Source organism: Convolutriloba macropyga, chromosome 15 (genome assembly GCF_964194025.1).
Source record: "Convolutriloba macropyga chromosome 15, txConMacr16.3, whole genome shotgun sequence".
Taxonomy (NCBI): Eukaryota; Metazoa; Xenacoelomorpha; order Acoela; family Convolutidae; genus Convolutriloba; species Convolutriloba macropyga.
In genome coordinates, this window is record NC_134482.1 from 9,954,336 (window position 1) to 9,981,006 (window position 26,671).

At 36.1% G+C, this 26,671-nt stretch overlaps 1 protein-coding gene across 5 annotated transcripts; it reads right to left on the reverse strand.

Moving 5' to 3' along the window:
• Positions 1-3,094: 3,094 nt before the first annotated feature.
• Positions 3,095-23,659, reverse strand: LOC142353993 (uncharacterized). Of its 5 annotated transcripts, none has more exons than XM_075406236.1 (5): positions 23,608-23,659; positions 22,944-23,143; positions 9,424-9,609; positions 3,584-3,756; positions 3,095-3,300 (listed from the first exon to the last, which is right to left on the reverse strand). In XM_075406236.1, exons 2-4 carry the CDS (start codon positions 23,055-23,057, stop codon positions 3,592-3,594), a joined length of 465 nt encoding a protein of 154 aa, XP_075262351.1. In that variant the 5' UTR covers positions 23,058-23,143; positions 23,608-23,659; the 3' UTR covers positions 3,095-3,300; positions 3,584-3,591. The 5 variants fall into 5 exon arrangements, with proteins under 5 accessions (XP_075262351.1, XP_075262348.1, XP_075262350.1 ...); XM_075406233.1 differs by having other exon boundaries at positions 3,095-3,306; XM_075406235.1 differs by having other exon boundaries at positions 3,095-3,310.
• Between the last annotated feature and the right edge of the window lie 3,012 nt (positions 23,660-26,671).

Here is a 26,671-nt window from a genome sequence, read left to right on the forward strand (position 1 = left end):
AAATCGAAAAAACAGTACAAATCAGAGTGAAGTTGCCGCATGTGGACAAAAAACCACTACCGAGAAACCAAACACCGTTTTCTCACTCTACTTTAAAATTAGAGCGAAAAAAATTCACGCCGCAAAACCACTCGCTTTTTTGCTCCATTTCCTGTTTCGGCGTGATCAAAATCACCACTCCAATTTGACTTCAAAAATCATGAAAATGTGTGAACAGATCTTAAAAAAAAGACAGCGCCCCAATACAATTCAAATTCTTTGAAATGTAAAAAACACAGCGCACCAATACAATTCTAATTCTTTGAATTGTAAAAAAAAAATAGGAATGCTATAATAGCCGCCTAGAATTGAGGACGCGGCTATTAAAAACACAAACCGACCAAAAATTGCTTGCGAATGACCGGCCGGCCGTAAAATTTTCTTCAAGGGTGCAAAAACGTCAGATCAGGATTCCTTCACCTCGTCATGGTCATTAGCTACTCCGCTATCGAAATTTTGTTATCGTATTGCTAACAATCGGTTTTGCTGGATTAAAAATTGTATTCCACAGTTAGAGTACTTGAAACCTCCTAAAATCAAGAAGAATTGCGTGAAACGTCACTTGAGAAGTCAAAAATTATTCTAGAAGAAAAGCTCAAAAATTGCCAACCAAAAAAGTCTGCACCACAAAAGACACACGAGTTTAAAATGATTGCTTCTCATTCGAGAGCAATTGATCATTTTGTTCTGTCTTCTCTTCATTTTGTTCAGTTTTTGACCTAAACACTTAAATTTTTCATGAGGTATTGACTTTTACATCATGTTTTAAAGATAAACGACTAGCGTTGGGCGAATTCCTCTCGAACGACTGGCGAGCGGAGTGGGATTGGGGCTCCGGTGGGGGGTGGAACTTTTTAAGGACAATACACTCTTTTGTAGATTCTATTTATAAACAAAATGTCCAGTAAGACACGTGTAATACAGTCTTATGTATAGTAGCAAAAGAGATTTGAACGGCAATTTTTTTTGATGCTCTTTTACCGGATTTTTGTCTGATGTTATTCACGTCAAAATTGGTTTATAATTGGTCTAAAATTGTTATTAATTACATAAAATTAGGTGCAATGAATCTTTTTCTGCCCTTTCAAACTTTTTCTAACTTTTTCACGTATATCCATATACAAAATACTCGATTCTGATTGTTCAATCTTTTTCTGGCTTACACCTATTTACTTAGTAACAGCAACGGTAGAGGGGGTCTTTGGCTACACGGGGTGAAAAGTTTCGTTGGCAAGTAATAGTCGTTAAACTCAGAAAAGGACAAAAGTAACGAAAAAATTTGGAAAAATTCAAAATTTAACAAAATCTTGCTAAAATTCAAGACATAATATCTTAAGAACCATTTCATTGCCTAAAGAGATTCTCCAGTATCTTTGTTTCAAGCCCGAAATAGTTTCACTGGCTCATAAAGATTCATACGCTTGGCACAAAAAATTCCAAAAATTTGAAAAGTTCAATTTTTATTACTTTAAAACTAAAAGTTTTAAGTTTTTGAATATTGCTTAAACTGGAGTCATAAAATGTTGATCACAATCCCATTAACTCTAGAAACTATGCAGAAGCTTATTATAAAACCTAGGAGGAGGTCCCAGGGCCTCTGTTGCCGGAATAAAATTCAAAAACATGAGAAAATTGCAAATACTTTTAAAATTTGCTTAAATTCCTGATATTAAAATCTTGAAGAACATTCCATTACATCTATAAACTATGCAGTAACACTGCTAAACCCTGGAAGAAAGTCCGTGGCCCTTGAGGCTAGAGAAACTTAAAACATGACAAAAAAATTTCAAAAAACTTCAAAAAAAAATTTCACGTTTAAAAAAAAATTGCCTTGATTCACGTTTAAAATTTCACGTTTAAAAAAAAACTTGATATTAAAAAGTTGAAAATTAAACCATGAGCAACAAAAATTTTCAATAACTTATTCTCAAACCCTAACGAGGGCTTTTTTGACCCTTGAGGCTCAAAAACTCTGAATAATGACCATAAATAATAAAAAAAAAATTGAAAAATGACGAAAAATATCGATTGTATGCTAAAATTCGTGATGATTAAATATTGCAAGACATTCCATTTAATCTAAAATTTATTCAGAAACCTATTTTCAAACCCTAGAGGAGGTTAATTGACTCTTAAAGCCAAAAAAAATCCAAAAAAACGACAAAAAATTTCAAACAAAAACTTTGCTAAAATTTTTGACATTAAAAATGTTTAAAAACAATTCGATTACCAGTAAGAAATTGTCAGTAACTCATTATCAAACCCCATAGGATGTTTTCTGGTCGAATGTTGAAAGCATTGCATTACCACTAGAAACTACGCAGTAACCTATTTTTAAAACCTAAAGGAGGTTCCTTGACACCTAGTGCTGATAAAAATTAAAAAATGTCAAACATTTTCAAAAAGCTTGAAAAAAATTGCAAAATAGTATAAATTTGCGTTTTGAGCAAGCGGCTGTTCGTCAGTAGCTAGCCACGGGAGGGGGAGGGGGGTTGATTGGGGGGCAACACTGGGGTGGTGGGGTGGGGGCAATAGGGGGGTAAAAAGTGAGTGTTTCTTCAACCTCTAAGAACCGCCCTTCTTACCATAAGTTTAAGTATGAGTCTCCATAACAGTTTGAGCTGAAACAGAGCTGAAAAGCTCTAAGAGCACTTAATGCCCGCTGGGCGCTACCTATTTATCCCGTTTTTGGGGACGAAAAGTCTAAAGCGTCAGACGAAAAATCGGTCAAGCAAAAAATCGCATTAAAAAAAGACCGACAGGACTAACATAATTGCTACAAACTTCGTTTGAGAGCAATTAATAACAACATATAGTTTGTAACGGGGGGAGACAAACAGAATAGATCCGGTGCTTGATATGAAAATGATTCGGTACTTAATTCTCATCCACGAAATCAGCACCGGTGTGCGACCCAAATGGTCTGATCAGAGCGGCGGTCTAGGGTCGCACAACTAAACCTGGGCTGTTCACACTAAAGTACAGCTCAGTATTGGTAACATATATGCAAATAGATACCGATCAGGACCTATTGATTTACTTGTTTGAAGAGGGCTTGCTTGTACTATATTTTAATCTCTTAACAACCAGATAAATGATGATCAATTTAGCGTGTCCTTTAAGCAAAATTTTTTGCTGAGTCTTCAGTTGTAATATGCGAATATTCACTGGCTGTGTATGGTTACGTTCTGGCTCATAGTTTTTCAGTATTGTATCAATCTCAAATTAGCATCTGACGTTGTCTCCTTTTCTTGTCTTTATCTGTTTCTGCCTCCCGTACCTAACTCTCAGCCGAAATCAGTACTGAGTCAGCGTCTCATTCAGGTCACATTTTGCTCTGAATTTGTCTGATTCAGAGCTAATTCAGTGATTCATTCTGAATTATCTTCTGATTCAGAAGACTACTGAATACTTTTCCTGAATTTTGCTCTGATTCAAAAATCACTTCACAGTTGGTTCTGAAATCCTTCTGAATCAGTACTGAAACTTGAAATTTCTCTGAGATTATTCTGAATCAGTACTGATTGTTACTGATTTTAGGTACGGGTTCTGTTAAGCGTCGGCCAACAGGGATGGTATGTTTATTGGCGATGGGTACCACCCGCCTGATTCTCCGCTAGAGGGCGTCCCGGAGGAGGCCTGTTTGTCGTTGTGGTCATCCTCCCCTCCATCGTCTGACTTGAGTCTGCTCAAATTCTGCAGTGCATTCAAAGTTGCCTTCACCCCACCCATTTAGATAGACACGGTCATACCCCAGTCGAAAAATAATGGATAATGAATAAATATTTTTAATTTTTTGAATAATTGATAATTTATAAATATTATTTATGAATGTTTGAAAAATAATGGATAATGGATACACCGTCTAGCCAGATTCCTTATCAAAACTTAGTCAAAACTGATCCTTATGTTACTATGTCGAAATTTAAACTACTGCCCGGACCTGAGTCTCATGATATTTCAGTACTGAATCATAAAAATTTCATTATAATTTTCACTATGGCCAGAGTTCTGATCATGGCACTTTATAGAAACTTCAGAGTGAAACTCAAAGTAAAATTTTTTATTTTTTTCTGAACATTATGCGCTTCAATTCTGTGAATACTATGAACATTATGAATTGCACTATTATCTCTTATTCCGCTTTTCTTACATTGGCGTAATTGCAATTGTTCTTTTTACAACCAACTGTGTAATCCATAGATGGAATGAAATTACAATCCTTCCAGTTAAAACATGTAGTGAGATGAAATATGTGAATTCTGAGAAACGAAAAACGTGAAAAAAGCATTGAACAAAATCATCGAATTATCATTAACAAAACAAAAAAACTAAAAATGAACTTTGCGAGCCATTATAAGGAAACCAATGGCTAGACTAAAAAACGGCGAAAACGAAAATTTGGTCGTGTTTTATGAAAAACTTTCCAAAAAAAAAATTTATGAAAATTTATTTCTAACATGAAAATATGTGAGACGAACTTTAATACTTTAAAATTGCTCGATTCAATTGCTCTTTTACTTCTTTTCAATCCGATTAAAACGCACATCGAAAAGTTTACATTAATTGAACAAGCGCTTATGCTGAAGAAAACTAATTGTTGACAACCAAATTTTGTTTTTGAAATCAAGGAATTCTTATGCAAATTTGAAGTTTTTGTTTTAAGAACTATCAATACATCCTTTTAAAAAAGTACAATTATGTCCGCTCCTTTGAATTGAGCAGAGAAATTTCCTCTTATTTTTCTAGTTTTTTTCTAGAAAAAAGATCAGTCTGAAACAAGTTCAACGAAACAACTTTCTAAAACTATGCACAGTTTTGGTCACTTTCCGGGAGTTTCCAACTTGATGGATCCGATTCAACTTCCTGCTCTCCGAATTTTAACTTTCAACTAATTCATGACAAATATCTTCGTAGTCGTTCTCATGTCTAGAGCATACTTGGGTTTTCAATTTAAATAACTCGTGCAATGATTTTGAATCGTGTAATGATTTTGTTTCCATAGCAGATTTTGGTTAAGTGCATTCTAGCAGTAAACCTATTGACTAGGGAGCATTGTGACTTGTTGTTTCTGATCAAATTGTTTTAAGTGGCTCATGAGATAGCATTCTCATGAGTAATTACTTCAGTTGTGTAGTTCAAGTTTTATTTCACACGCCCATAGCACTTCACCTGGTTCCATAAAATGGTAAAATGTTTGCAATTCTTATTGTCGGATAGATTTTCTGAAATCTAATTTGCTTTAGCTCTTTTTATCCTTAAACTGACTTTTAATTTTGCTTCTGCAAGATTTGGCTTTTTTATTTGGGAAAATTGACTTATATGTACTGCTGAATCACAAACTTCAATTTGCAGCGAAAATAAGTATCCGCCGAAAAGCGTGTGTTCCACTAATCGGTTTTTTTAATTGCTTGCTGCTTATTAGTTAATTTTGGATTGAACATTTAAATGATTGCTTCTTGAAGTTGCATTTCTTAATTTTCCAAACAGTTGACCTTTTGTTGCCCTTCATTCTTTTGTGTAAATCTAAGCTGTTTTATCGAATGATCTATTCCATTGATCGAGCAAATTCTCGTAGACACTTTTTTCGGATTGGAGGAGACCTTCATAAATCAAATTTTTCGTGCAAGTTTTGTCAACTAAAACAGCATAAAAGTACTCACATTTAAATCAAACATCCATTCGCAGTTGCAGATTTGGGTCGAATTTTCTGGAATCAATTGAAAATACATTTCAATTGACTCAGGTCATGGCAAAAATTAGGAAAGTTTGCCTCATTGAGGTTTTCAAAGACAGTAGCAGCAGTCGGACCGAACCGTGTTTCGGATAAACCGCGCAATTTTTGACAACCTTCTTCGTAACTAATGCTTTTTTCATGTAGCGCTCCCGTCGTTCATTTACCGAACTTTTAAATTCTCTAAGTGGTTTTTATAATCAAGAAAAAAATTTTCCCTCGTTCTAATTGGCCCGAGATTTTTTCCAATATCTCCGGACTTCAAAGGAAATGGCCGGATACTGTAATGTATGATGAATGAAAAGAGATAATTGTTACACAAAAAACCGTTTTTCTTTTAAAGTTTTTTTCTCACTCCTCGAACTGGTCAACGACCAAATGGGATTAGAAAGATTATTGAGTTTTGTTAAAAAGGCAGTCTCTTGAAAACTCAATAACTTTATTTAAACCAAATGTTGTTAATTATATCTCGTTGGAAATTTTGACACTTGTCAAACTGATCAGACCGAATTCAACCAAATCAATAGAAAAATACAAATGACTCGACAACTTGTAAACCTGTTTTCGTTAGTATGTCTGCTAGAGAAAAAGATGACTTAAGTTCAAGTCTGGACTCGTTTTTGAATTAGACCAGCACTGCTCATAAAAGTTTTGAAACCGACTTTTCATTTTAAAGCTCCCGTTGGTGAATTCATTAGAATCAGAAATGCCACCAGACGTTTCACATCCAAACGTAATGGATGGTTTCTAAGTAAAAAAAATACCATGATTGAAGTTCAAATGTACCTTATTGTGAATGTTGACCTTTAAATGTGGGTATTTGCTTTGAGCGAAAGCATTGAACTTACTCCCTCGTTCATCTTAAGTGGCATACAGCTTTCAGCAAGAGAAATCTTTCCTCCTAAAGTGCAACAAATAGTTATTATTTAAATATTTATTTAACTAAGTAACCAGTTTGTTTGTTTTACGATCTAGTTTAGTTTTTTGATGAAAAAAAACCGGTATAGAACGAAGTATTAGATCTGCACAGAACTTTAAAAGGTATTTAAAAAAACTAAATATGTCATCTATTACCTCTTTGCTGTTTCTTGTAATATCTTTTTTTTTATTTTTTGTTGTCAAACCACTGTGGAGATGAATAGCTGTGTCCATTGATGTGTTTGCATCAGCTTTAAGCTTAGCAATGATCCTATGATGCTTCCCAGAACAGAATTTGTGTTCCTGGTTGAGGTCAATAAATCAACAACCTTATCAGAAAACGTTGTTTCTTAAAAGTCTTTGGATTGTTCATGTTTGTGTCATCTCTATCGCTGGTTAACCGTTTCATTGCTTTGTCTTGTAGATGTTGATGGTAAATATTAAAGACGTCTTCAATTTTTTTTTCGTAATTTTGGATTAAAATACAGATATAACTTTTCGGCATTTTCTTTACGTTAGGGATAGCAATTATGAGTTATGTTGCTCACTAGTTTTGATGTGATCTTAGCTCTCTATTTGAATAGCAATAGAACTTTTTCCAGCAGTTCATCTTTTGCATTTCGAACGAAAACAATCAAAGTTCCATTTAATTCTGTGTGCATAAGTGCAAAACTCGACGAAAGTTTCAAAGGAAGCAAGGTAACTGCATTGTCAGACCATTTTTTCGCTTTTTTAGAGCGTTTTTTCTATCGGGCACATTTATTTGGTTATCAATTTATCTCGTTTTTTTGGTTTGCTCTTTTGACCTTGACTGTATTCACTACATTGCTTAACTTAAATTACTGAAAGGGTTTGAAATCCATTTAGTTGAAACAGTGAGTGAGGTAAATCAGGGGTCACGGGCAAAAGTCGACCCTATGCAAAAAGAAAAACTTGATCAAACGGTAAGCCGAATTTCAAAAAAGGAGAAACCTAAGCCATAGCGGTTGAGAGGCTAACGAAGGCTATTCACTACTATCAAAAATGGTTAACATAACCGACTAGCGTCGGGCGAATTGCTCTCAAACGAATGGTGAGCGCGCTGGGTTACGAGTGCACAAATTCGCACACATGAGGATTTGATGCGGGTTAAAAAAACCGCCGTTTTTCACACCATGAAATTATGTCTCCGCGATAGTTTCGGTGAATCGCAAATTTAGAATGTAAACAGCCAAAAATCGCATAAAAAACAGGACTAATATAATTGCAACACACTTGGTTTATAAAATACAAATTACAGTTACGAGCTTTTTCTGCTCATTACTTGCATGCGAAACCTAAAAACGACAAAAATTTTCAAAAAAACTTGAAAAAAAAAGGGTAGTTTTTTTTATAAAAAAATGCTTAAATTAGTAATAATAAAATCTTGAAAAACTTTCCACTACATCTAGAGAACTATACAGTAACCCATTGTCAAATCCTTGGGGCGGTTCCAAGGCTCTTGAGGCCGGAGAAACCTAAAAACGTCAAAAATTTTCAAAAAATTTCAAAAAATGCTAAAGTTTGTGATATCAAAAAGTTGAACCCTTTCATGGCAAAAAAACTTTTCAGTAACTAATAATCAAACCCCCCAAGGAGACTTTCTGCTCCCTGCGTCTGGAAAGACGCGAATAGTGAAAAATGAATGTCAAAATATTAAAAAAATTGCACGTTCTGTCAAAAGAATTGCTAAAATTCGTGATGTTAAAAAGTTAAAACCAATCCACTACCACTAGAAAGTATGCCGTAACCTACTATCAAACGCTAGAGGAGGTTCCTTGATACCTAGGGCTGATAAAACTCAAAAATTGACAGAAACTGTCAAAAAGCTTAAAAATTGTGAAAGTAAGTATAAAATTGCAAGCGGTTGTTTGTCAGTAGCTAGCCACGGGGGGGGGGGGGGGGGATGCACCGGGGTTAATGGGGGGGGGGGGGGGTGGGTGTAATAACAGTGGGGTGGGAGGGGGGCACAGCGCGGTGGGGGGCAATAGTGGGGGAGGGGGTTAATAGTGGGGGTGTCTTCAACCTCTAAGAACCGTCCTTCACACCATAAGTATAAGTCTCCAAAACAATTTGAGCTTTCTTGAGGACGAAAAGTCAAGAGCGTTAGACGAAAAATCGGTCAAGCAAAAAATTGCATTAAAAATACCAACAGGACTAATATAACTGCTACAAACTTCGTTTGAGAGCAATTAAAAACCTCAGTACAACTCCGTGAGTGCTCCTACTGCTTTGAAGTTTTCACGCTCAAAAAACTGTTCGTTCGCTTAGCTAAAAGCTATTTACCCTCATCTTCCTCAGGTTTCGTCAAGGAAGCGTATAAAAACAGCGACTTCCTTTTTTTTCGCCAGATCATCTAAGCCTTTGACTTTGACGTAGTGCGATAGTACCTAAAAAACCAGCGGTTTCCTTAGATGAGAGCGGTTATTAAAAAGCACAAATCTACAGCTCATGCCGTTTTTGGAAGCCATAAAACAAGATTTTCGGCCAGCAAGTCACGAATGTGTTTAATAAATTTCTAACACCCGTTCATTACCCGGTCGAGGCTTTCTGGTAAATTTTTCTAAGAAATGCGGTGAATGCAGTAAATAATTGTAAAAAATGCGGTGATTGCGGTGAGTGTGGTGAAAAAAATTCACCGCTTTCACCGCAATTCTTACAAAAATCTCTGAATATCTATTTAAATCTAATGTAGAGTATGGCCGAGGTCTGGCCTTGACGAGGCTGCCAGTGGACGGGTTGGATGAGTTAGAGGGTGGAGTGTTGGAGATGACGAAGCAGTCCTGCACGCCTGCCAGTTGCAACAGGTGTCGCTGGGCAATACAAGCTGCACCCACTATTCCCACACCTCGTGGAGCTGGAAGCAGGCGCACTTTCGCATTACCACTCTCTCCGCTCGCCTTAAAATGGTAAACCATAGCAATGAAAATCCTCAGTATATTATAATAATTCATTGCGAACTTTGCCAAACTTCAGAGATAGGACTTCTAGATATCGTTAGAAATCAAATATAGCAGCAACGAGGACATATTCGGCAGATTGCCGGAAAATAGCCGCGATAGACGCTTGTGGCCTTCCATGATTTGAAAAAACTACAGAAATAAAATAGACAGATCGACCACAAGCCCTTTAATAGACCACTAGACTACTAGACATTTTGGGTTAGATGCGGACAGCCATTTTTATGAGACATATACGCTCTATCAGGAAAAAGCCCTAATGCAATTTTTTCAAAATAAATATTAAAAATCAATAACTCAAGACATACTCAAGTATTAGGGATATAAGTTTGGCACAACTTAGTTCCCTAAGTGAGTTCAGAAGTCATTTTTTAAGTGAGGTACATCACGCAATTGACCTGAAAGAAGAAATGACGTCAAATTTTAACTGCAAAGCAGTAGAAGTCACTGAAGTCGTTAAAAAAGTCAATTCCAAGAAGTCAGGTCGTAAGAATCATCGATGGAGACGACGAATTAAAAAAAAAACATAGCAGGACAAGTCCTGGAATACAATCCAAAAAATTGAATGAAAAACTTAGAAGTACTCTACCAGACCAGCTGAACAAGGCCTGCCAGCCAAAACACAAACAAAATCATCTAACAATTTAGAAACTAAAACAATCAAATAAACTGAGCAAAAATATACTCATTGCTAAAAAGTCTTGAAGCTTTTACACCGAATGCAAAATTTGATCCCTTTAAATAGGCCTACTTCAAAATATGTTCAAATCCAATTTTTTTCTGAAATCGGCCCAGGATTATATCTGCAAGACCTGAAAATATTCATTGGCCCTTGAAGATCGATAAACTCAGAAAATGAGAATCTTTTTTTAAAGAAATTAATTGCAAATTTTAATAAAATGTTGCCACAAATCGTGATATTATGATCTTGAGAAAAAATTATGTGTCTCCAGAGGCTTTTTAGTAACCCAATTTCAAGCCCTGAAAAATTCATTGGCTCATAAAGATCCACAGACATTATTTAAAAGAAAAAAATTCAAATTTCAAAAAAAAAGAAAATCGATCTATTAAAATGGTAAAAACCATTCCATTGCCCCTAGGAACTGTGTAACAACATACTGTCACAAACTCTGGAGAAGGTTAACTGGCTACTGAGGCAAATAAAACTGAATAAATGACAAATGTTTTCAAAAAACATGAAAAAAATTTAAAAATTTATCAAAAAATTTCTAAAAATCAAAATCTTGAATTGTTGGAAATTCCATTGACACCAACAACCATGCAGTAGCTTTTTATCACACCATTGAATAAGTTTGTTTCCACTTGAGAATAGACAAACATCAAAAATTGACAAAATTAATTTGACAAAATTGACAAAATTTAAAAAAAATTGCAGATTTTATCAAAAAAATTAGAAAATTCGAAAAATTAAGATGTTGAAAATCATTCCATTGTTACGAGAAAGTATGCAGTATGCAGTGCCCTATAATTTTCTGGCCCTTGAGGCTAGAAAAAAACTTAAAATGACAAAAAGTTTCAACAAATTTGAAGAAATTGTAAAAATTAGTATCATTTTACGTGTTTGTATTTGTAGTACCAAAACGTATAGCTCAAATAATGTTCATAACAATTAATTTTAACTCGCAATAGACCTTCATCAACTTTTAAAAACTTCAACCTAAGACTAATCAAACAAGATACTAAGAAATCACGAAAACAAGAAAAATTGCACCATTTTGAGCCCAAAAACTCCTAAAAATGACATTTTAACCTTAGATTAAGGCCATGCCAGGAGCTGCACCACTCTAAATACTTGAAGCAGTCGGAGCACTAGATTTTACTTAGGGACTCTATTGAAACTAAATGCCTACTGTGCTTTACCTGTTTATCCCGTTTTGAAAGATAAAAGTCAGTGAAAAATGAGTGAAAAATCTTCGAAAACAACACAGCGCCCCAATGCAATTCAAATTCTTTGAATTTTAAAAACCACGATGTCCTCAATAACAATCGCTATTGCTTCGCGGCTATTAAAAATAATTAGGCAAAAGTAAAGAAGCACAGCACGAGTTAACAAAATCTAACGCCGGTCGAACTATTCTCAACGCTTGGCGAGAGGTTGGCTTCGTTAGTAGCTATAACTTCAGCTTCGTAGGGAGGCACCAGGCTGGGGTGTGCGCTCAAAATCTTCCTGATCAGACCATCTAAGACCGAAAGTGCTTCTGATTATACCGTCTCAGACCGAAAGTGCTTTTGATCAGACTCACAAAGTGTGCTGGACAGTTTCTGTGCGCTTGAGGTGTGATCGAAAAAAATTACCGCTTTAAATCGCAAATCTTACAAATATTCATTAATTCAGAAAAAACGTCGTGATCTACAGTAAATTTGAATCCACTAACGGTTACCGGCATTTGATATCAGCAAGACTCTTAAGTTTTGATCAGAGCCATCGAAGTGTATACAAGCCTCTGATCAGAACGCTGCTTCTTTGTTGCCTATTGGCAGCGCAACATGTCTCATTAAATATCCAAAACATTAAAAAAAAAGTAATGTGCCTAAAACCGTTTCTGAATAGACGCAAATGCTTACGAAATCGTTTTTGATTAGACACAGTTGAGCTTGAAATGCTCTCTGATGGAAAAGCGTCGAGCGTAGGATTATGGACTATCTTGTGCTCGAACCGCTTATGATCATACCTAATTACGTTCAAATCGTTTATGATTAAACCTAAAGGATCTCGAAATAGGTTCTGTCCAGATTCAATTTCGCTCAAATGGTCTGATCAGAGAATGGTTATGAACAAATCTCTTTTTCTTATATAAAATATCCATTTCATTAAAAGTGATGTTTGCAGTTATATACTCAACAATGGAAGCGCCAATTCTGAACCTAGTGCTAAGGTTAATAAAATCCAGCTGAATAGAAAAAAATGTTTTCTACCGTTTGTTCATATTCCTGACTCATTGAATTTATACAGCTTTCCATAAAAATTGTCTTTATCTACAGCTGATTAAAATCCTCCGAAGGGGACCTGCATTTGCTATCAACTGGATGCTTTGTTTTGATCAAAGCCCTTAGATTTTAGGAGAAGGCAGATTTGTTGTTACCTCTTGGAAAAAGCAACATCTCTCGGTAAAAAATTAAAAAATTGAAAAAATTTTGGGATCAGAGAGGTTTCTTATCAGAACCAGTTGTGCTCGAAGCGTTTTTAATCAGACCCAGTTTTGCTTGAAGCCGTTTATGATCAGACTCAAGGGCACTTGAAACCGCCTCTGATCATATTCAAGTGCCCTCGTGCTCTGGAAACTGTCCTGTAATTTCGAGCATAAAATGATTAGCTGTGCGCTCGCAATCGTCTGATCAGGACAATTTTGAGCACGCACCTCAGCCTGTGGCTGCCTTAGAATTAACAAAGATGGATTCCGTTGAATTATATACCCGGAGACTCGGAAAAGTTTAAAAAACAACTCAACTTCTTAATGCCCTCTGGGTTCTGTCATCGTATGCCCTTCATTGTTTATGACAAAAATTGTCAGACGAAAAGCAGATCAAGTGCAAAGTTGCAAAAACACAACAAGACAAACATTTTCAACAATCTTTGTTTAAAAACAATTTAAAAATGATCTCATGAAACGCAGTATTTTGACTTAACACAAAAAATTAATTATAAAAAAATAACGGAGCCCCTGGCTGTATTACAGTAATGGCTGCAGAAAAGACCAATTGCGTATAAAGGGTCTAATAAGCGGTAATCGTAGAACTGAAAAGTTAAATTGGCCAAAGCTTCTGTTAGTTTTTCTTATTTTTAATAATCAACGGAAAATATATTACAAATATAGCCGACAGATTGCCGGAATAGCTGCGAAAGAATAGACCTGCGTGCCATATAATAGAGATAGAAACAGACACAGATCTAAATTGAAGAAAAAATCGACGCCGCTCAAAAAACTAGTCTAAAAAAACATTCAGCGATAAATCAATAAAGCTTGTTAAAATTAATTCCACAGAAGCCTCTTATTAGTGACCTTTACTGCCGATATGAGTTCCTTTGACCTTAAACGAATTCAAATTAAACCTAAGTTTTAAAGTGAAAAAGTCATTTTATTGAGTGAGGTCTGATCAAAGTCACGTATGATCAAAATTTAATCACGCAAATAACATAAAATTTTTCACTTAAGCGAGTGAGAAATGACGTCACGCGCGCAAATGCCGTTAGTGAGAAGAAGAAGTCATTCAGAAAATTTGACTTTTTCAGCTTTGCTGTGTAAACAAATGTAAAAAGAATAAAGAGCGTCAGACGACGAAACAAAAAAACATATCAGGACAAGTCCTGACGTACAATTCAAAGAATTTTCATTGGCTAAACTGAAAGAACTAGACCTAGAATGGACTATGAACTAATTGAGAACATAATTTTTTTTAAAAAAATCAGATAAAAAAAGAAAAAAACAGAAAATCAATGTCAAAACGCAGCATGTGAACACAAAAAACCACTAGCCAGAAATGAAAATTTAATTCAAACCAAAAACTAGCCAGAGAATGGCTGTGAATGGATTGGGAAAACAATTTAGAAAAAATCCGATTCGAAAAATCGAAAAAAAACCAGTAAAAATCAGAGTGAAATTGCCGCATGTGATCAATAAACCACTACCGAAAAACCAAATTTTTGTTCAAAAACCGTTTTCTCACTCTACTTTAAAATTAGAGCGAAAAAAATTCACGCCGCAAAACCACTAGCTTTTTCGCTACATTTCCTGTTTCGGCGTGACCAAAATCACCACTCCAATTTGACTTCAAAAATCATGAAAATGTGTGAACAGATCTTAAAAAAAGACAGCGCCCCAATACAATTCAAATTCTTTGAACTGTAAAGATAGGAGCGCTATAATAGCCGGCTGAGAAGCTGAGGCGGCTTTTAAAAAACCAAGAGAAGGCCAATAATAGCGCTAGCTATGGCTGTGCGGCTATTAAATATAAACCTATCCTGAAGTCGTCCGCAATATTATATCCTAGACTGAGCAGGAAAATTGGAGTAGAAAATTGCCCATACTTATAACTATGCAACTAGAAAAACTACTGTCAACCCTGAACTTCCACAAATGCCATAAAAAATTTAAGGAAGAAAAGATACGGCATTCAAAAACAAATTGAACAAAAAAACTAGAAAAACTTAATGAGCTTTTTTAATAGTACAGGCAAAAATAAAGCCGAGTAAAGTTCCTTTACAATTAAAGCAATGAAAAGCTCGCAAAACAATGGGCAAGTCATAATAGGCTAAGAAACTTGTCTGAGATTTAAAAAATAAAGAAAAACTGCAAAAAAATAAGAAAAATTGTTTAAAATTTCTCAATTTTTTTTGTCAATGTTCTTAAGAAAAAAAGATTTATACCTGGAAAATTTCAGTCAATTATTATCTGAGTATTCTTTAACTAACAAGCTTCTATTCAAATCCCACTTAGAGCATTAAAACAAAAAAAACAGGCAAAAATCATTAAATTTTGTCTAAAAATCAGCAAAACTGATCAAAAACCTCCAAATTAGCATTAAACTCAAATTAACTATTTGAAACCTTCAATTCCTATGAAAACAAGCCTAAAACTAATACAATATCATAATCAAACCTCATAACCATCAAAAGTTGCAAAAAACTGCTTTTAAAAGCCGCACGTTAACAAAAAATTTAGCTCGCTTAGAGAAAAATTTTTCACACATCAATTTCTCGCTCTCTCAAAAACAGCGGTAAGAACGAAAACCACTCTCTTTTCTCTCCGCTCTTCACTTTTGTTCAGCACCAAAATCACTCTAAATTTTCAAGCGGTTCATTTCCCGCTTCAAAATTCACTTCAATAAAATTGATTAAAAAAAGGACTTCTCCAATACTCCTCACTCCAGACAGCGCTCCAAATCAATTCAAACTCTTTAAATTGTCAAAGCAATTTCTTAGAAAACCAAGAGCACCGCAATATAGCTACGCTCAGCATACAGCTTCGCAGCTATAAAAACTCTGTCGCAGCTATAAGTTTGGATCTCTTCATCTACTTCTTGCAGTTTCAAAAACTTTCAATCGCTGTCAATAGAGAAGGCGTGGCAGTCATGCGTTTGTTTGGTTTGGTTTAGAGTCGTCACAAAATTACAAGAAATGCTTAACCACAGTAGTCTAAGTTTTCAACAAGAAAAAAAAATGATTGTCTCTCTTTTTCTCGAATTGTACATTTGTTAGGTCGCTAAATAGTGCCATAACACCTCTTTAGCTTAACAGTAGATTTGTATTGCTCTCATGACATCAAAAATTTCTTTGAGGTAGTTAACCCAACCGGGAATAACCAAATAACAGGAGAACCGTGAATCCATCAGGCGGAAGGAACGGAGAGAGCAAATTTGAGTTGTTTTTGGGTTGTTTGTGAGTAGATTCAAATGCGAAAATTTGCTCTTTATTTGGTTTGACTAAAATTTACAAAGATCGAAAAGATATTATAGATGGTGTTTATTTAAAAATAAACTTAATCGCTCCTACTGTGATAGCCATTTTATGTTGCGTAAATTTTGATGGCAAATGAAGAAATCAAGCGCAGAATATTAAGGGAGAATAAAACCGAATTCCTCAGGAGACAGTCGTTTGGAATGAGTTGCGTTTGAATTAGTTCGTGTATGCAATAGGAGGGCTAACCCATCAAGTATATGCAAAGATTTCGGCTTATCAACGTTTTTTACGTCGACGGATCAAATTTGAAGTAATGTTTAATACAGACTGATACAACTAATAATTGTTTATAACATATTTTGTTTCTGCTTCTACTAAATAACTAATTTTAGCGAAAATGATAGAAAGAGGAGAGCAGAAGACGAAAATTTGAGAATGCAGTCTAAAAACTTTTTGTGTGACAATTTGCAAAAAAAAAACATCCGAGGACAAATCAACGATAAGAAATCAAATTTGAAAGCAAATCAATGAATCATCAGAAAACAATTCAATGAAACCAATTCATCCTGAAACCAATTCAATGAAAAAGAATCAAGTGGCTCAGTAATGTGTCCATGAACTTTTTAGGTATGTTTTGCGAAAAGTTCTCTTTCAGCCACGATTAAAATTCCATAGAACTACCACCTTATGTTTGAATTGAATATATAAATTCCCTACAGTTAAGTGAAAACAAATTTATAAAAAATTCCAAACATAGCTGGCAGATGGCCAGAAAATAGCCGCAATAGCTTCGTAAATCTGCATTCTAAAAAAGATAGTAAAAGAGTAAAAGAAAGAGACGAAAAAAAGAAAAAAAGAAGTTTTCATTAAATGCTGAGATGTTATGTTTTGATTGTATATCTGTATAAGTTTTTGCTGCTTATAATAGCTGCTCTTAAATAACCGTCAAATAGAATGACATACACTCACTTGACCTTATCTTTTAGAAATAAAATTAAAGAAAGTCAATTTCAGAGAGAGGAAGCCATTTTAGACAGTGAAGTATGTCACAGGTGACCAAAAACTTAATCACGCAAATGAAAAAAAGCTCGCTCCACTAAGATTGAAAAATGATGTCACGCACTCAATTCAGTTGAAATTGCATGAAGAAAAGAACAAAAACAAAATTGAAGTGGTTGTGGCGTCACATGGTAAAAAAAAACTCTTGACGACGAAATAAAAACATTAGCGACTAAACGTCGCAAAAATTGCTCTCGAACTTTTAGTGGGAGCTCTAATCAATTTCAGCCTGCCTTTAAGAGTTTCAATAGTGGGCTTCAAATAACCGCATTAGAGGCTAAAATATACCACTAGTAAGATTTAGAGTGAAAACTGGCACCAGTTTCGGCGCACTTTTCTTTTAACTTTGAGTATTAAATTGCCACCAATTGAGTTCAGCTGCTTGAAATTGTGATTGAGAAGGAATTTTAGAACCAGGCAAAACGCAGAAAGTCAAGGGCGTAAAAGTCACTAGTGGTCAAGCGAAAATTGTGCATAAAAAATACAAACAAGTTTACAATAATTGCTTCTATACGAGAGCAATTAAAAATATAACATGATGTCCAGTTCAAAGGTCCTGCCATACAGTTCAAAAAACTTTCATTGACTAAATATACAACTTGACTTGGAATGCCCTATGAGTGAATTGGGAAAACCATTTACAAAAAAAATCAGATAAAAAATTAAAAAGAACAAAAAATGTCAAAATGCCTCGTGAACAAAAAACCACTATTGAGAGAATGGACATCTTGTTTAAATAAAAAAACCAGTCCTAAAATGAGATTTGAATGGATTGGAAAATCTATTAGAAAAAAAATCCGATTTAAAAAATTGAAAAAAAACCGTAAAAAATAAAGTGAAATTGCAACATGTGAACAAAAAATCACTTACTAGAATGCGATTTTTTTCAAAAACGTTTTCTCACTCGACTTTAAAATTAGAGAAGAAAATTGTCACGCCGCAAAAACTTTTTTCGCTCCACTACCTGTTTCGGCTTGAACTACTCCAATTTGAAATCAAAAATCATGAAAATGCGCGAACAGATCTTAAAGAAAGACAGCGGCCAAATACAATTCGAATTCCTTGAAATGTAAAAAACCAAGAGAAGGCCAATAACGGCCTCAGCTATCGCTGTGCGGCTATTAATAAAAGATTTCTACATAGAAACTATCATAAAAATTTTTGATACTGTACATTATGAAACTATAACCACATCGTACTGAATATATATACTCAGCATGATCGCTGTTTTTCGCACACTTGTATTAAGATCAGGAAAGTAAACGAGTGCAAAATCTTGACTACGAAATAAAAACATTACCGACTAAACGTCGCAAGAATTGCTCTCGAACGACTAGTGGGAGCTCTAGTCAATTGCAGTTTGCTTTGTTCGGGTGGATCGGACAAAGAGTGTTAATAGTGGGCATCAAATAACCGCATTAGAGGCTAATATATACCACTATTAAGATATAAAGTGAAAAATGGCATCAGTTTTGGCGCACATTTCTTTTGACTTTGAGTTTTAAATTGCCACCAATTCAGTTCAATTGCTTGAAATTGTGATTGAGAGGGAATTTTAGATCACGCAAATGGCAAAAACCAAGGGCGTTAATGTCACTTCTGGTCAAGCGAAAAGTTTGCATAAAAAAAGACACACACTTTTATAATAATTGCTTCGCTACGAGAGCAATTAAAAATAAAAGAGGACGTCCAGTTGAAAAGTCCAGCTGTACAAATTAAAAAACTTTACTGATTAAATATATTACTAGACCTAGAACGGCCTATCAGTGAATTGGGAAAACCATTTACAAAAAAAATTCAGAAAAAAATAAAAAAAAACAAAAAATGTCAAAATGCCTTTTGACCATGAACAACTAGTGAGGAATGGATATCTTGTTTAAATAAAAAAAATTATTCCTAGAAAGAAATTTGATTGGATTGGGAAGCCATTAAGAAAAAAATTCGGTCCAAAAAATTGATAAAAAAAACCGTAAAAGTTAAAGTGAAATTGCCGCATGTGAACAAAAAACCACTTGCTAGAATGTGATTTTTTTCAAACAACGTTTTCTCACTCTACTTTAAATTTAGAGCAGAAATTTGTCAAGCCGCAAAAGCACTCGCTTTTTTTGCTCCACAACCTGTTTCGGCATGAACTACTCCATTTTGAAGTCAAAAATCATGAAAATGCGCGAACAGATCTTAAAAAAAGACAGCCCTCAAATACAATTCAAATTCTTTGAAATGTAAAAAACCAAGAGAAGGCCAATAATGGCCTCAGCTATCGCTGTGCGGCTATTGAGAAAAGATTTCTACTTTAACATAGAAACTATCATAAAAATTTTTGATAATGTACATTATGAAACTATAACCACATCGTACTGAATATATAAACTCAGCATGATCGCGGTTTTTTTTGCACAGATGTATTAAGATCAGGAAAATAAAGGAATGCAAAAAATGCTGACAAGCTCAAAGGCCGGTATATACGTCCGTAAATTTTGGATTCTACGTGAGCGTATAATGGTGACAAGTCTATTGACTTAACTTTTTGATCTTGTCGCATACTCTAATCTAGTTCTTTGATTTGGGGGTATTAGTCACCAATTTACAAATTTCCACAGTCGCTAAAAATGGCATCAAGAATTTAACGACTTTAGTTTCGATTTATTCACAATTCGTCTGCAATTATTGCTTTTGCAAAGAAAAAACATCCGAGGCGTTGATTATTCCAAAAACAAACAAAACGATAAGAAATCAAATTTGAAAGCAAATCAATGAATCATCAGAAAACAATTCAATGAAACCAATTCATCCTGAAACCAATTCATTGAAAAAGAATCAAGTGGCTCAGTAATGTGTCCATGAACTTTTTAGGTATGTTTTGCGAAAAGTTCTCTTTCAGCCACGACTAAAATTCCATAGAACTACCACCTTATGTTTGAATTGAATATATAAATTCCCTACAGTTAAGTGAAAACAAATTTATAAAAAATTCCAAACATAGCTGGCAGATGGCCAGAAAATAGCCGCAATAGCTTCGTAAATCTGCATTCTAAAAAAGATAGTAAAAGAGTAAAAGAAAGAGACGAAAAAAAGAAAAAAAGAAGTTTTCATTAAATGCTGAGATGTTATGTTTTGATTGTAAATCTGTATAAGTTTTTGCTGCTTATAATATTTGCTCTTAAATAACCGTCAATTAGAATGACATATACTCACTTGACCTTATCTTTTAGAATTAAATTTAAAGAAAGTCAATTTCAGAGAGGAAGCCATTTTAGACAGTGAAGTATGTCACAGGTGACCAAAAACTTAATCACGCAAATGAAAAAAAGCTCTGTCCACTAAGATTGAAAAATGATGTCACGCACTCAATTCAGTTGAAATTGCATGAGGAAATGACCAAAAAAAAATTTGAGGTGGTTGTGACGTCACATGGTCGTAACAAAATCTTGACGACGAAATAAAAACATTACCGACTAAACGTCGCAAGAATTGCTCTCGAACGACTAGTGGGAGCTCTAGTCAATTGCAGTCTGCTTTGTTCGGGTGGATCGGACAAAGAGTGTTAATAGTGGGCATCAAATAACCGCATTAGAGGCTAATATATACCACTATTAAGATATAAAGTGAAAAATGGCATCAGTTTTGGCGCACATTTCTTTTGACTTTGAGTTTTAAATTGCCACCAATTCAGTTCAATTGCTTGAAATTGTGATTGAGAGGGAATTTTAGATCACGCAAATGGCAAAAACCAAGGGCGTTAATGTCACTTCTGGTCAAGCGAAAAGTTTGCATAAAAAAGACACACACTTTTATAATAATTGCTTCGCTACGAGAGCAATTAAAAATAAAAGAGGACGTCCAGTTGAAAAGTCCAGCTGTACAAATTAAAAAACTTTACTGATTAAATATATTACTAGACCTAGAACGGCCTATCAGTGAATTGGGAAAACCATTTACAAAAAAAATTCAGAAAAAAATAAAAAAAAAACAAAAAATGTCAAAATGCCTTTTGACCATGAACAACTAGTGAGGAATGGACATCTTGTTTAAATAAAAAAATTATTCCTAGAAAGAAATTTGATTGGATTGGGAAGCCATTAAGAAAAAAATTCGGTCCAAAAAATTGATAAAAAAACCGTAAAAGTTAAAGTGAAATTGCCGCATGTGAACAAAAAACCACTTGCTAGAATGCGATTTTTTTCAAACAACGTTTTCTCACTCTACTTTAAAATTAGAGAAGAAAATTGTCACGCCGCAAAAACTTTTTTCGCTCCACTACCTGTTTCGGCTTGAACTACTCCAATTTGAAATCAAAAATCATGAAAATGCGCGAACAGATCTTAAAGAAAGACAGCGGCCAAATACAATTCGAATTCCTTGAAATGTAAAAAACCAAGAGAAGGCCAATAATGGCCTCAGCTATCGCTGTGCGGCTATTAATAAAAGATTTCTACATAGAAACTATCATAAAAATTTTTGATACTGTACATTATGAAACTCAAACCACATCGTACTGAATATATATACTCAGCATGATCGCTGTTTTTCGCACACATGTATTAAGATCAGGAAAGTAAACGAGTGCAAAAAGTGCTGACACGACACGCTCAAAGGCCGGTATATACGTCCGTAGTTTTCGCATTCTACGTGTGCGTATAATGGTGACATGTCTACTGACTTAACCCTTATATCTTGTCGCATACTCTAATCTAGTTCTTTGATTTAGGGGGATTAGTACCAGTTTACGATTTTTCACTGTCGTTAAAATTAACATCGAGGATTTAACCACTTTAGCTTCGATTTATTCACATTTCATCTGCAATTATCGCTTTATCACTGATTTCTACGAATGTTGTTTTCAAAACAAAATGTTCACGAAATGATCCTCTCAAAGAGAACTTACTAAAAGTTGCGCTCTGAAATTTAAATTTTTGTGAAAAATATTTACCAACAGCTTACAAGAAAAATAGCTACAAGAGAGAAACAATTATGTATTTCATCGAAAAAAGGATTGTATGATCAACGTATCAAAATACACTGGTTGGGTTGCAGTGACGACAACTGGATTTGTTGATGTTGTGAAGAGCGCTTTGGGTGGATAAATTTTTGAAAACGAATTGACGTTTGGTCAAAACCTTATTTTTACCTCGAAATACCATAATGTTTTCCGACAGGATCTTAACAAATAGTAAAAGCGCTAATGGTATCTGTAATTTAAAAACTCAGCTGAATAGCTCAGCTAAGCCGATCGGTTATTTAATTCTGGAGTAACTGTCCCTCAAAACAAAACCCTCGTTATTGCCGATGAATTTTGTATTTCAGATTTTTTCTAGTTTTCATTGTAAACGGTCCTTAACCGTATAGCACACCAAATTTTCCCTTGTTCTTTTGTTGAAACTATTGAGTTCATATAAACGAACGCTGTAAAAGTCAGAACTCTAACTTTGATTGTACATGATTTTCGATGCCAAATCTTTCGCTTCACTGTGATACATGAGCTAAATCGTGCCACAATTATCTTTGAAGAATAGATGGGCCGTGAAGAATTTGGCAAGAATTGATGGTTTAGAGGCTAAGGAGAACCGGCTGAGGGTAAAGAGGTTGCGAGTTCAAGACTGAGTTTGGCCCCCCATTAACCCCCCCCCCCCCCCCAATGATCTAGGAGTTTTGATGGGAATTGGCTAAAAATTCCCCAGATCCCCTAAACTTACATCTTTTTCGGGAACAAATTCGACCCGGGTGTAACAACTAGAATTGTAACCAAATTATAGTGTAACGATTTTTAAAATGTTTATAAAATATAATTTCCACTAACTTTTCCAGCTACAGTGTGGAACAACTGATGATGTTCTGGCAAGTCTGGCTCCGGTTGAGATCCGGACAAGTTTGTTCCTGCCTTGGCTTCCCTGTTTGCTCCCTCTTTCCCCATGTAATCTTTGGCCCAAATTCCACGTATCACCTGCACAATGCTCAACTTCGCGTTGCTAACAGCGCCTCGAATGCCAGAAGCTACCTCTAAATTGTTTAAACGATAACAAACATACAACGCATACAATAAGACACGTTTATTATCGAAAGAAGACACTTGATCTCACAACAACCTCCCTGGTTCTATCATTCGAATCTGTCTTTGATAATGTTAACTTTAGCCGTTGACAAATCTTACACATACCATTTTAACGTCTTCATCTCGAAAAATCCAAAAGAATCAAAAATAACCAAACATAACCGACCCGGGCCGAGGTTTCACCCTTATTCCACTCCTAATTAGCGGGGATTAGGATGTAATGCGTTCACTCCTATTTATTGGGGAAAAGAGTGTAAGAGTGTAATTTTAAAAAATTACACTGTTTTTACAAACTTCTCTCCGCTCTGTTTACACTTTTTTACATTTTTTTCAAAGAACTCCTCGGCCCGGTAAAACTATATAAAAGTAAGGGGGTAATGGAGTGCAAAACGATGCCCCTCAAAACACTTACATGTTTTTGGGGGTAATTCGTTGCAAGAGTGGGGGTAATGGAGTGTAATGGGGGTGGGGGGGGGGGGGGTTAAATTGTGCTGGCGTCATACGATGAAGGAGCGGTTAATGGGGGGTAGGGTGCAAAATGATGCGATAGTAGGTGTAATGGCGATAAAACAATGCGAGAGTAGGGGGTTATCCAGGGCAAAATGATTGTTTATGCTCTTCGGCCTAAGTCTTGCATACCAAGACAACTTTTCATTAAAATGTGTATTTCTGAAAGTCGCAACCATAGTAGCAAATCAAGCTCTTTAAATACATCATAAATCGCGCCATTGGCACACAAGTTGTGGTCAAAAACAGGAAATCCCTTACTATAAATAATATTGAAAGTAAATGTCAACCACTTCTGACTTCTTCAATAAAATCAACTTAAATAAATAGCTTCAATGGAAATAGGTTGGGGGAATGTAAATCAGGAAATTAATGGGTTTTGGAGGACGAAAGTGTAGGTGGGGGAGGAAAATGAGGGAGTGGGGGGAGATAAAATATAAAGGAACTTGGTTCCTTTACACTCCCGGCAACAAAAGCAAGCATTTGATATGAAAACGTAAACAGAATAAAGCAAAAAAGTTTTCATTCTGACATTGAGTTTTTTGTGTGTGTGCGTGTGTGAGTGTGGGTTTCGATGAACTTGTTTCAGTGACCCTCCGGCGCACTTGACGATTGTGGGAACACAGGGCTTAGGGTTACTGCTGGTCTTTGTACCATTCCTGTAGACGTCTGGATGTCGAAACTCCTGGCTATCCCGTCTGAACCTCTGTGTGCTTTCACAATCTTGCCAAGAGGCCAGATGTCTCTGGGTGTGAAGTCCTTGAGAATCCACACAATGTCAACTTCATCCAGCTCCTCATTTGATTTTTGCAACTTCACTTTTTTGTTGAGCCCAGGAACATATTACTTCAGCAACCTATTCCAGTAGTGATCAAGTAGTGTCTGCGTCAACTTGAAGTCCTTAGTGGAAAACCGCTTGTTGCTTTTCACAAGAGGCTTCAAACACATGTGAGTTCTGCGAAGGAGGAAGTGATTCGGAGTAAGGGGTCCCTCATCTGAGATGCTGCAGCCCACACGAGTTAATGGCCTGGAGTTCAAAATTGCCTCGGCCTCTGCCACAACTGGCTGGAAAACCGTGAGTGTTAGTTTCCGACTGCCCAGCACTATTAGTAGACTCCTCCTCGCGGTCTGTATCAGCCTCTCCCAGAGTCCTCCGAAGTGTGATGAAGGGTTGAAAGTCCATTGAATGTTCTGTTGAGCCAATTACAGTCTGATGTAATCGTTGTCTGGCTTGTAGCTTCTCTGGAACTTTAACTTCATTGCCTGGTTGGCTCCAATGAAGTTTTTGCCATTGTGTCTGACAATTAGGTCAGGGTATCCACGTCATGAGACAAATCTGCGGATGGTCATGAGAAGACAATCGGTTGAGAGGTCATGGCATACTTCTAGGTGGACAGCTCTTGTAACCAGGCATGTGACAAGCAGACGTAGTGCATGTTGGTGCCCTCTCTCTTGTCCTCAGCGTAGAAAGGTCCAAACATGTCCATTCCTGTGTTGACGAAGGGGTACTGCTTGTTTACATCTGGAAATCTGAATTCAGGAAGATCGGCCATCTTCGGTGTCACATTGTCGGCCCTCCATCGTCTGCAAATGAAACAGTATTTCCCCAGACTTGGCAGCTCTTTTCTCAATCCAATCATCAGGAAAGTCTATTGCATGTGAGCCTTCACATGTTCCACGCCCTGATTGCCACAGTCGTGGTGCGCCTTTTCAATCAAAATTCTTGCAATTTTGCTCCTGCTATGGAGAACAAAAGGATGTTTCGCACTGTAGGTTAGAGTTGACTTGTTGAGTCTTCCTCCAACCCCCAAGAGTACGTCGTCATCTAGAAAGGGTCTGGAGGGCATCAGCTTGTCTCCTTTCTCAACATTGTCTCCCTTCAACAGTGCAGAAATTGTTCCTGAGAACAACTCGTTTTGGGACATTTTGATGAGGTAGTTCCTTGCCCTTTTCTCATCTGATGCAAAAATGTCAGTGTTGGAAATCTCAGGTGATTCGTTTTGTCTACTAGTTCGGACTTCTGCCTTGAAGCGTCTTATTGCCTGGAACACCATTTGAGTAGAGTTGAGTAGTCGACTCCATGTTGAAAATTTTTCAACCTCAACGACTGGCGTCTGAAGTTGTGTCGCTTGTGTAGCGCATATGTGGGGATCACTCTCTTCGGCAAATTTTCAGAAGTCTTGAGGTGTGCTCAGAAATAGGCCACAGCTTTGTTATGTCTGATGGTTTGAGGCCTCGTGTGCCATGGTCAGCGGGATTTATCTTTCCAGGGATGTGTCTCCAATTTTCCGGGTTGCCGGGTTGGAATTCTCGTGAATTTTGGTCAATCTGTTGACAATATACATCTTCTGTCTCAGCTTGGATTGGATTCATCCAAATGTAGCGGTGCGGTCTGTCCAAAAGTGTTTTGAACTTATGGTTGTTGTCATCCTGCTCTCACAGAAACCAGCTAGCTCTGCTCCAAGTGTTGCCGCTTCCAATTCCAGTCTTGGAATTCTCAGCTGCTTGATCGGCGTCACTTTTGTTCTACTGATCACATATCGGGATGTGGAAGATTCACCGGCCTTGGTTGTCCTCACATAAACTATGGCAGCAATTGCACTGATTGAGGTGTCAGTGAACGTGTGAAGTTGATGGGTTCCACTGGTGCTGGGAATCAAGCACATAGGAATTTCGATTGAAGCCATGCTGTCGAACTCATCCATCCACTCCTGTAGTTCCTGTTGGTAGCATTCTGACACAGGTTGATCCCAGATTTTTCCCTCTTTAATGATTTTTTTGGAGAAGGCATCTAATTCTGATGGCAAAGAGTGAAATCAGTCCGACTTGATCAAACAGAGAAGCTGCCATTGAAAGCACCTTTCTTTGAGTCATCTGTTGTCCTATGTAGAGAAGCTTCGGTTTTGCAAACATCAACTTGTCAGTTTTGGGGTCCCACGTCTTAACAAGGGTTCTTTGGGCTTTCATTT